We start from the raw sequence: 12,443 nt of genomic DNA on the forward strand, positions 1-12,443 counted from the left end.
GTTGAGTAAGGACATTTAGTAAATAAAAGTGCATACAAGATGAAATGTACCTATGGCTATGTATCCTTTGCAGTTATCTCATAACAAATTCGTGAAGTGATCACCACGAATACACCTATTTACAAAGTGTGTAACAAATAGTACTTGTCACACCAAGTCACTAAGAACAAAATGTAACCTTGTAAAATGTGCACACAAATCGGTATACAAGTGGCACACACAAATGTGAACTTATAAAAAAAAAAAAAAAAATTAATTAATATTAAATTATATTAAATTAAATTATATTAAATTAAATTATATTATATTAAATTAAATTATATTAAATTATATTATATTAAATTAAATTATATTAAATTAAATTATATTAAATTAAATTATATTAAATTAAATTATATTATATTAAATTAAAATATAAAACAGCGAAAAGGAGCGCTAACAAAATAAGTGATGTAGGTGTAGGGGGCATGTACAAGAGAACCTGGGTAGAACTTGTGAAGTCAATCTACCATGCACCCAAATTTAATGAGTAGAATTAAAATGATATAAACTAGGAAACCAACTAATGTCCATGGGGATTAGGCAAACGGTACGCAGAAGGAACACCACCCATATTGCTAAGAAACATCATTTCATTGAGGTAAACGTTCGATGGATTACCATTATACATATTATAGGGATGCGTAACAACATGCGTATTTATTATCTTTTTGTTGGTGTAATTACCTGTACTGGAGATTGGGTAAACATTTGAGTTAACATATGCAACATTACTGAATGGAACCTTTTTCATTTTATTATTTAAATTATATTTATTTATACCATTTAGTTCGTTATTTACCATGTGTACATTGTAATTGAACCTATCATAAGTGTCGCTTATGGTCTCATTTGAATGTGTACCATTTCTTTCAGTATACTGGTTATATAACATCGACCTTGGGTAGTTGGGGTTTACGTATTTGTTGTTATAATTTTGTGCTATAAAAGATGTGGTGTTGTAATTGTTATAAGGAATTACATTTGATGTGTATGTAACACTAGCATTCTTCTTATGGATACTCTGATTGTCCGAGTTGGCCATATTGTAGAAGTTGTTACTACATCTGTTCGGTTTACATAACTGTTTGGAAACGTTTCCCTGCATCTTAACAGAACTCGTGGAATCTACACAATCGTGTGGTGTATTTCCATTCATACTGGGTGCACCCATATAGGTAACATTTTGTCCTGCATGCGCAAGTAGATCAGTTGCATTATTATTATTTGGGTAGACCATTTCGGTAACTCTACCATAATTTACATAAGACATATTTTTAAACTCGTAATTTTCATGACGATGGGATGATGCATTAGCATAATTACGCCCTTTTTTGGATTTATAGGGGATATTGTTTTTGGTATATTCTCGATAATTGTTATTTTTATGTGTTAATTCACCTCTAGGAATATGCTTTTTTTTGGATTTTTTTATTTGCACATTTGTATTCATATTTTTGCCTGCCTCTTTGCAGGACGGAGATGTAATTCTGTCTAATAAATTACCAATCACATATCCATTTTGTTTATTAGAATTTGGTGTATTGTTCTTCTCATCATAATTGTCTGGCCCATTGTTATGACTATTTCTTTCCATCAGCTGTGCATCTGCAATATTGTACAAATCGTGGTAGTTAATAAAAACATAAGGTATCGTTATATTTTTGAATACACTAAACAATTCGGAGCAAATATTTGTTCCTACATTGATGTATAATGCATGTTTTTGATCGACGTATATATCTATATTTTCCTTTAATTCATTTTTAAGATGTGGAAAAATCAATTTGGCATAATAAAAAACTTCTGTCTCAGTTGAAGTGACATTAATAATGCATCCAATTAATTTTCTATTTTCTAAACACAAAACAGATGCAACACTTAAATAATATTCACAACGAAATGCATGAATTGTTAGTACATCGTTTTCCATTTTTATTAATTTCCCTATTTTTTCTATTTTTACATCTTCTTTTACGCATTCTGGGGCTCCCATTAATCTTATTCTACTTTGGTTGCTAAACATATTTTTTCCTTCTGGGAAAACACACTCTGTTGGTTTTACCAATATCATATTTTCAGATACATCTTCTTCACCATTTATTTTTTCGTTCAAGATTACATTCGTCCTTCCTTTAGTAATTCCATCTTTTGTTTCATCACTGATTAACTCCAGAGATACTTTTTCTGTTTTAATATTGAACATGTGATCATCTTCCTGAAAACATGAGTCCTGCCCCAATGTAATTTGCACATCTTTGTGATTTTCCTTTTGTTTATCACTTTTTAACTCATCTTCGATCACCATATGATCATCTGGAATGTGCAAAGATTGAATGTAAGCATTATCTTTTTGGATTTTCAGATGTTTGATTTCATTAGTTCTTGGAATTTCCTCAATATCTTGTTCCCCCTCTGAGTTGTCAAAATCAGATAACTCGGTGCTTGTTTCATTTTCTTCATCCTGATTTTCTTTTAAAAAATTCAATGAATTATTTTGTTTTTTCATTTCAGAGGAGTTATCTCTATTATGGTTAGCTAAATCGTAATAAGCCATTCTAGATGCGAATAAAAATTCATCCACTTCATTTTTCCCATCAATAATTATATTCCCTTTATAATGTTTATCCAAATATCTGTCAAACGTACCTTCACCTTCTTCTTCTTCTTCTGTTTTTTTTAAACCTTCTATATTTTCATTTTCATATAATGAAATTAAGTCATCTGGATCTATGTCTTTATACTTACCATAATTACTTTGTGTTGATAAGGATGCTGCAACAGACGAGCCATCCTCTTCTTCACTATCCATTATTTCGTTTCTTATTTTGCTATTGTTACTTAAAAAATCGGCTTCATCATGCTCATTCTCTGATGATACTGTACATTCAGGCTCGCACTTGTCTTCGTAAGTTTTGTTGTATTTTTGTGCATCATTTTTCTTTGAAAATATTCCATTTTTTCCCTCTCCCTTTTCTTCATGCATATTGGACACATGACTTCCACTACATCTTAACAAGTCCACTTTGTCATTATCATCATCATAAGTTACATATCCGATATTATTCATCTGATTATTCTCTTGATATTCCTTCATCATGTAACCCTTGTCTGAATTCTCCTCTATTCCTTCTCTCTTTCGCTTTCCCAAATGGCCATTGTTTTCAAACTTCCTGATATTCACATGATTCGTCGGCATCACCATGGAATCGTCATTAATTTGATGAATTGAATTTACTCCATTGAGATTATTTATTTCCTCTTTGTTCTTATTATAATCTATGCTATTCCTTTGCTTATGTACACTGTAACTATTACTCATCATTATTTGAGATTCATTTCCTTCTTCCTGATTTTCCAGTAGTTCTTCAGTTGATGTTAACATTTTTCAAGTTGCAAATACCACAGATGTGAATAATGGCGAGAAAAAAAAAAAAAAAAAAAAAAAAAAAAAAAAGCACTATCATTTAAATCATTGATTAAATTATAAGCGAAAATTAACCACACCAACCCCCATCTGGTGTTTTTTTGTTCAGTTGAGCTGTTTTTTTACCGGTGCTTTTTTTTTTTGGTATAAAAGCATAGTGGACCTGTTTTGTGTATAGAATTTTTTTATTCGCGATGTAACAAAAATGTAAGTATGCATCTATAGGCATACAAAAGTATTTATCCTATGTACGGGTGAAGAGGTGATGGGATGGATACAAAGTTGTGAATTTTGAGGTACGTTTTTCTTGGGGGTAGTTTCTATTTTTTTTTTTTTTCTTTGTTCATTTTTAACAAAATAGATAAAACAATATAACTCTACAATTTTGCAGGTGATCTAAATGTGAAAGTGTTTAAAATGGTTGTCAAAAAAAAAGAAAAAAATAAATAAACAAAAACATAATGTAATGAAAAGAAACAAATCAAAATAAAACCAAACAAATAGAAAAATATAATTTAAGGAAAGAGGAAATTTTATGGGAGAAACCCCGAAGTACATATATATAGGAAAAAGAAATAGAACACATAATTTCTAAAAAATTTGCCATATTTTCATAGCACAGATTTATGTTAAAGATGCATTTTTAATACATTCATATTCAAATTAATTAAATATGTGCCTTTTTTTTTTCGGGGTAAATTTCCAAGGCTTTTTTTTTTTTTTTTTTTTTTTTTTAGAGCTTACAATTTTGTGTGTCCAAATGCAGAGGTAAAAAAAAAAAAAAAAAAAAAAAAGAGAAATGGAGAAGAAAAAATATAAAAAAAAAAAAATGGAACTCCTTTTGTCATTTTCAACTTCTTACGTATTTTTGAACAAATATAAAAGGTTATCCTATATATATATTTTTATTTATTTCCAACATAGGTGTGCTAATTATGCTATTTATATACATTTGTGCTATTTTGCATCAGCTGGTATCATTTTATATGCCCACGCGACCAACTTGTCAATTGTAGTATTCCCGTAGACCATAAATCCACGACAAAGGCAAAATCATTCAGAAGGGCAGTTATAAAATTATTCTTAGAGAAAACACAACTTGGAGGAAGTTATTCCAAATAATCACACATCTGAGAAAGGCATATTTTTAGTTCATTCTGATGTCCTCGAAAGTACAAGCATAGTGGAAAAACATTTATTTACCCATCCCTCGCAGCGAGCCGACGAGCGAACCATTAATCCACCTTTTAATTACACTTTCCTTGCCTTCCCCGCGGAACTATTAGTCAATACCCAGACGCAGATGTTAAGTAATATTTGCATAGATCACATTTGCATAAATACTTGAATATGAAAAATTAACCATACTTTCTGCATATTTTTACAAACAAGAAATGAAAAAAGGGAAAGCAAAAAACAATTGAACTCAAAATTAAAAAGCGAAAAGCATGTTGCACACTACAACAGAAGTTATAGAAAAAAAAAAAAAATAATAAAATAAAAATAAATAAATAATATAACATCTTTTTAAAGAACTTTAATTTATGTTGCAACACCTACTAAGTAGGAGGTATTTGTGCAAATTTTTTTTCTGAACAACATAAGGACACATTTTATCGTTTGTCAGTAAACACACATAGATGAGACGAACGACGCTCCATTACAATTTGTGAAGTGTGCCATATTATAAAATTTTAATGTAAGTAAAAGTAAAACAGTTCTCTTTTTTGCCTCCTTATGTTTTCTTCGTATAAGTGCAAGCAGAAAAAAAAGGAGACAGATAACTAGAAACATTTAGATGGAGTACACACAAACAGAGTTCTTCACTGAAACTTACGTCTTGTCTCAACACTGCAGTTCTGGTGAAAATATATCCTGTCTCATTTGAGGCCATATAAGTCTTTCCATCTTCACTACCAGGATCCACTATTTTGACACCCCGAAAAATGGACCATAGGGGCCACTTGAAAAGTCTTGAAGAGATGAATCACCTGCACAATGTGAAATATCTCGAGACGAGTGATATAACAGATTTTAACAAGAAAAGTGCATATTACATTTGCAAACAAATTTCAGAAAAGCAGTTATGTAATGAAGGTGGGCATGTTGTGATAGGTCTTTCTGGTGGGAAAACACCCATTGATGTGTATAAAAATATATCTGTAATAAAGGACATAAAAATTGATACAAGTAAATTAATATTCTTCATAATTGATGAAAGATATAAAAATGATAATCACAAATTTAGTAATTATAATAATATAAAATTTTTATTTCATAACTTAAATATAAATGAGAAGGAACAATTATATAGACCAGACACATCAATGAATCTTGTCGATTGTGTACGAGATTATAATGAGAAAATAAAGAGTATGATGAAAAAATATGGAAAAGTAGATATTGCTATATTAGGCATGGGTAGCGATTTTCACATAGCCAGCTTATTTCCAAATATATTTTATAATATATACATGAACAATTATCAGAATAGTTATATATATGATGAATCATCGATAAAATTAATGAATACTAATGATAACGACAATGATAATTTACATCTACTAAAGGAATATGTATACTTTACAACAACCAACAATTTTGATGTGAGAAAAAGAATTACTGTATCGTTAGATTTACTGGGAAATGCTTTAAGCAAAATATTTTTATTAAATTCAGCAGAAAAGTTAGATTTATGGAAAAATATGCTTTTAAAATCATATATAGAAGTAAACTATTCCTTATACCCAGCTGTTTACTTAATTGATTCAATGAATACTACTGTGATAACTTGTGGTTATACAAATTATACAAAAAAGTTGGATGAAATTTATGTATCCAATAATTCGTTTTCCTTACATTCACCCAGAATAAATAGAAGAGAACTATTAACAATTATAATTTTTGGATGTTCAGGAGATTTAGCAAAAAAAAAAATTTACCCATCTATTTTTAAACTATTTTGTAATAAACGCTTGCCAAAGGATTTATTAGTAGTAGGGTTTGCCAGAACATCTCAGGATTTTGATTCTTTTTTTGATAAAATTGTTGGATATTTAAAAAAATGCCTACATAGTTATAAGGATTTATCACTTATTCAGAAAAAAGACCTTTTAAATAGTTTTAAAAACAGATGCAGATATTACATTGGAAATTATTCCTCTTCAGAAAGTTTTGAGAAATTTAACAAATACCTGACACAACTGGAGCGCGAAAATTTGGCTACCAGCCCTCCTGAAAGTTATTATCAAGGGGGAAATATCTTATCTATTGAATCGCCAAGGAAAATGGAAATAGAAAGCCCCAAATTCAATTCAAATGGAACGATTGATGGAACAAATGAAAAAATCATAGGAGAAGTAAACAAACTATCAAGCCCTAGGAAGAACAAAAATTCACAAACAGATGAGACAACAGATTTAGGATATTCGATTACAAGTCACCCGTTCCTTATAAGCAGAATGTTGTACTTAGCCCTCCCTCCACACATATTTGTAAGCACATTAAAGAATTACAAAAAATATTGCCTAAATTGTAATGGAACAGATAAAATATTGCTAGAAAAACCATTTGGAAAGGATTTGGAATCATTTAAAGTGTTATCAAAGCAGATATTAGAAAATTTTAATGAAGAGCATATATACAGAATAGATCATTATTTGGGAAAGGACATGGTTTCAGGATTACAAAAACTAAAATTTACAAACACATTTTTATTATCTCTTATGAATAGACATTTTATTAAATGCATAAAAATAACTTTGAAGGAAACAAAAGGAGTTTATGGTAGAGGGCAATACTTTGATCCTTATGGGATAATTCGAGACGTTATGCAAAATCATATGTTGCAATTATTGGCATTAATAACAATGGAAAATCCTATAGATTTTAATGATGAATCTGTAAAGAATGAAAAAATAAAAATACTTAAATGTATTCCATCTATAAAATTAACTGATACAATAATTGGACAATATGTTAAATCCGAGAATTACCATGAAAGTAAAGATTCATCAGCCAACGATGAACATTTAATAGATGAATCGAAAAGAAATCATAGTTACCATGATGATCCACACATAGATCCAAATTCAATAACACCAACCTTTTGTACTTGTATTCTATATATCAATTCGATAAATTGGTATGGGGTACCAATTATATTCAAAGCAGGAAAAGGATTAAATAAAGATATATGTGAAATTCGAATTCAGTTTCATAACATCATGGGTTCATCTGATGAAAGTATGTATAATAACGAATTTGTTATTATACTTCAACCTGTTGAAGTTATATATCTAAAAATGATGATAAAAAAAACTGGATGTGACGAAATGGAAGAAGTTCAATTAAATCTAACAGTTAATGATAAAAATAAGAATATTAATGTACCAGAAGCTTATGAAACGTTATTGTTAGAATGTTTTAAAGGTTATAAAGAAAAATTCATTTCAGATGAAGAGTTGTATGAATCATGGAGAATATTTACTCCACTTTTAAATGAATTACAAGAAAAAAAAGTCAATCCTTTGAAATATCCTTTTGGTTCCTCGGGGCCTAAGGAAGTTTATGACCTTGTTAAGAAGTATTATAACTATGGTAAAAATTACGCGAACACACCTGAGTTTGTCCGGAAGTCTTCTTTCTATGAGGATAATTTATTAGATATTAATTAGGAAACTTTTTTTCTCAACCTGTCCCCCTATCCCGTAGGGTTATTGTTCATGTAGTTCCACGCTATATCTCAAGCATACGTATGTGGCAAAGAGGCGTGTTGCACAGTGGCTATTTTTGGTGATATAAGTTTTCCTGTTTATTGAGAAGTTTTTCTGAATTTGCGCAAACAAGTGAACATTATAGGAAAATCTCAATGGGCTAAGCATATTCACCGACATCTTAGTTCTGATACTAGTTCATGCTCAAGTTTACGTTGCATATAAGTTGTCATTTTTTTTTTTTTTTTTTTTTTTTTGCGTGTGAAATAAATTTTATCCGTTATATCACTCGCGCATTTCATACAAAAAGAGAAAATCTCATAATTAACCAACTTTTTTTTGGCATTTAATTTTACCAAACATTTAAAAATATTAGCAAAACCCATTTATAATATTGCAATTTTATACACACAAATTCGGTGTAACAACAGTAATTGGTCAAAATTAGCCCAATTAATATAATGTTTCACAATTTATGCATAAAATTTTCTTATTATTTTAAGCAAAACATTGAATTTTTAAAAGATCTACATTTATGTCAACAAGTGTTCTAGTTTAAAAAAACGACTTTATAGTGGAAATTATATAGTTGATGCAAATGTATTCAGCATATAAAGGTCCTTTTTTAACAATTTAACCCTCAAGTGTCATATATACCATGTGCGTAATGAACAGCGTTAGATGATATCCCTTTTACAACACAGAACCTGCAGTTTTCAACACACGCGTGTTTGTATGAGGGGCGAAAATAATAAATGTGTAAAAAAAAAAAAAGAGCATAACCATTATGTGATAAAAAATGCATTTTTAATGCGTTGAACAAAAGTACATTGTATTGTCCATCTATTTTAATTTTTTTTTTTTTTTTTTTTTAAAATAAAGTTAGATTTCTCTTGCTATTAAACTTAATTGGATCAACGTTTGTTTTACGTCTGTTAAATTAATTCTAGGCAATTTTTTCAAAAGTACCCTTCTTATTTAGTTTTCTAATATGGCAAAAAAAAAAAAAAAAAAAAAAAAAAAAATTGATTTAAAAAAGAGGCAACAAATATAACCTAAAAAACCTTGTGGCAAACTTTTAGGCGTTTATAGCACATAGGGGGTGAGGCGCATAATATAAGAGAAAATATATTGCAATTCTAAATTTTAGATTTTTACTTTTTTCTGTTTTGTGTCATATTATTCTATCATTTTGTTATGGCATTTTTTTTTTTTTTAATCATAAACCATAGTACGTTTGATAATCCTTTAAACTTTATGAATCTGATTCATATATTTGAATATTTCATTTTTTTTTTTTTTTTTTTCTTCTTTTGCTACTTAATGTACAATTATTATTGCTAAATGATCTTTGGTTTCGTTTCGAAATAGGAAAAAAAAAAAAAAAAAAAAAAAAAAGGGAAACTTTTTCCCTTGAATAAAATAAAATTTTAAGAAATTTGTATATATGTATGTGCATGTATATATGCACATATGTATACACATGATATTATATACAGCACGCTAAATTCATAATATATATTTTTGGTATATGTTAAAACATATCTCACTATTTTGTTTATCTTTCTCATTTTCTTTTGAATGATAAAAGTGATATACCCCAGGAGTGCCTTTCTAAAGAATACATATTATATAGTATATATGCTCATGCGTGATTTTGTACATATACGGGGGTATGTAAATAACTGCATGCCTTTGAATAAATGGTTGTATGTAAAATGGTATTTATACATGGATGTGAGAACTTACATAAGCATAAAGGCATGTGTACATATATTTGTATACACTGCTCACATGCATATAAAAAGTATATCTGCATACACACATGTATACATTTTTACATACCGCAATATAAGTGTATAAACACTTTTATTATTATTATTATTTTTTTTTTTAAACTATGCTACTGGTTCTTGCACTTCTACAATTGGATCCTGAATTTTTCCTTCATCTTCATGTCTTCCATTTTTCTCCATATTACATTTGGAATCCTTAAGATCATGTTTTTTATCTGCATCCTTTTTATTATCAACATCTTCATCATCTTCATCCTCGTCTTCAGCATCATCATCATCATCCTCATCATCACTAGTGTCATCACCATAAGAACTTGAATCATCATCGTTCATACCATTCATATTTGGCATGTTTTTAAATTGATCCATTCCTCCTAATCCTGGAAAATTAGCCATATCATCACCCATATTTCCTAGCTTACTGAAATCGAGATCTCCCATACCTGGCATACCGCCCATACCTGGCATGCCTCCCATTCCTGGCATACCTCCCATTCCTGGCATGCCACCCATACCTGGCATATTACCAAACTGACTCATATCAGGCATACCACCCATACCACCAAAGCTATTCATTGCCATATCGTCATATTCTGTTGTTTTATTTTCTTCATCTGTATCAACCCATGAATTCCAGTCACACTTAATCCAGTGTTTTTTACCATCACCATTTATGGTCTTCCATCTTTCTTTTTCTTTTTTTATTATTTTAAATTTTATATTCCTCTTTGTGCTATATTTTGACTCTTCTACATTTATTGGTTTCAAAAAATTTAAAGTGAATTCATATTCATTTTTATCTTTTTTTCCGTAAAAATATAACTTGTCTTCTTTCAAGTCAATTTTTGTGTCTTCTGCATCCTGTAGTTCTATGGTGAGGTAAAGGCATTCCTTTTTTTGTGCCCACAAAACAATTGGAAATAATCTGTAGGGGTGTGGGAGGATGTGAAATGTGCGTTCATTGTGTACGTATATATATGTATATATTACAAGCATAAAATCAATATTTATCAATCTACTGCACATATACACACGTGTGTTTACAACACGTATGTCCTTGTTATGAATATATATACGTAGAAGGCACATGTATAACTTTATGATATATGAACTTTCTTAATACATGAAAACATAAAATTACGAAATTTTCACTTTCCAAAAACCCACGTACACACAAAAAATAAAAAAATAAAAAAAAAAAAAATTATGAAACATAAGCAAATATGATGTGTAGAAATGAAAACTTGAATATATATACAAATTTCTTGTGCCCCAATATACAAGGTAAAAAAAAGAAAAGAAGAAAAAGAAAAAGGGCGTATTGTCGGGAAGTCGTCAAGCGCGCGAAAAAATAAAAAAGATTTATGTAGGATCACATGAACTAGAAAATGCAAAAAGAAGAAAATGTACATGTGAGCTACATATGTATTCATACTTATTTTTTGTTGTAACATAAGCTTGTTTTACATTTTCTTATTTATATATATGTTATATATATTTTTTGAAACTTACGGCATGTTTGGAAAAGGGCTTATTTGAAAATATGTGAAAGGGGGTAAAAGTATGAGAAAATGGCTAAAAGGTTTTAGTACGGATAGGAAGTAACAATATATGTGTTATGTGAATAGGAATGCAATTGTAATATTTTTCTTCAAGGTTTTAAGAAAAACTTATAAATATATTTATTTTTTTTTGTTGTGTGGAGAGTCATAAAAAGTAATGTAAAAAATAATGTAAAAGAAAAAGCTTATTGGTTTATATATAAATGTATATATACTTAACTTGAGACTTTGTTTTATGAATGTACATAAAAAGTATGAATTCTTTTAAACAAGTACGTGTTTAAATGAAAATTAAATTGCGATAAAAATGTGAATTTAAATCCACTTGTTAAAGTTGCTCATATATATGTAATTGTTTAATTTAAAATATTTTTTTTTTTTTTTTTTTCCATAGCAGAAAAAAAATGTTAATATTTTTATTAAATACCAAAATATGAAAAAACAAAAGGGGGTGGTTGTTTTGTAGTTACTTGTATGTACCTATATATATCTATATAATGTATATTTAATATGCAATAGCAATTTATGACATTGCGGCGAATTAATTATATCATAACACTTGTTGGGTCCACTGGACCTCCTTTTCAACACTTACGAGGGTCGCTCACTGTGTTTAGCATTTCAGATGTATGCAATGACATGGGCATATGTTATATATATATATATATATATATATATATATATATATATATATATATTGGTAGCACATACGTATATGAATTCATATGTATTATGTATGCACGAAATATTTATTTTTCAAGCACGAAGAAAAAACGAACCGTTTTTAAAGGGCCCCTTTTTTTAACATTCGCACCATTACTATATTTAATAATTACTTAGGCTCCCTTTTATGTGTGACATTTGTGTAAACCCGTAATTTGTGCATCAGTCCAAGTATAATAAC

At 29.1% G+C, this 12,443-nt stretch overlaps 3 protein-coding genes across 3 annotated transcripts; 1 reads left to right on the plus strand and 2 right to left on the minus strand.

Annotated features, from left to right (window-relative positions):
- Positions 1-562: 562 nt before the first annotated feature.
- Positions 563-3,424, minus strand: PGO_125460 (hypothetical protein, conserved; the record flags this gene model as incomplete). The annotated part of the gene is made up of 1 exon (XM_028689336.1): positions 563-3,424. One exon carries the CDS (start codon positions 3,422-3,424, stop codon positions 563-565), a length of 2,862 nt encoding a protein of 953 aa, XP_028545137.1.
- Positions 3,425-5,412: 1,988 nt separating this feature from the next.
- PGO_125470 (glucose-6-phosphate 1-dehydrogenase) lies at positions 5,413-8,142 on the plus strand (the record flags this gene model as incomplete). The annotated part of the gene is made up of 1 exon (XM_028689337.1): positions 5,413-8,142. The coding sequence occupies one exon, from the start codon at positions 5,413-5,415 to the stop codon at positions 8,140-8,142; it is 2,730 nt and encodes a 909-aa protein (XP_028545138.1).
- Positions 8,143-10,079: 1,937 nt separating this feature from the next.
- PGO_125480 (hypothetical protein, conserved) lies at positions 10,080-11,494 on the minus strand (the record flags this gene model as incomplete). The annotated part of the gene is made up of 2 exons (XM_028689338.1): positions 10,080-10,902; positions 11,490-11,494. 2 exons carry the CDS (start codon positions 11,492-11,494, stop codon positions 10,080-10,082), a joined length of 828 nt encoding a protein of 275 aa, XP_028545139.1.
- Positions 11,495-12,443: the final 949 nt, after the last annotated feature.

Source organism: Plasmodium gonderi, assembly GCF_002157705.1.
Source record: "Plasmodium gonderi DNA, contig: Chr12, whole genome shotgun sequence".
Taxonomy (NCBI): domain Eukaryota; phylum Apicomplexa; class Aconoidasida; order Haemosporida; family Plasmodiidae; genus Plasmodium; species Plasmodium gonderi.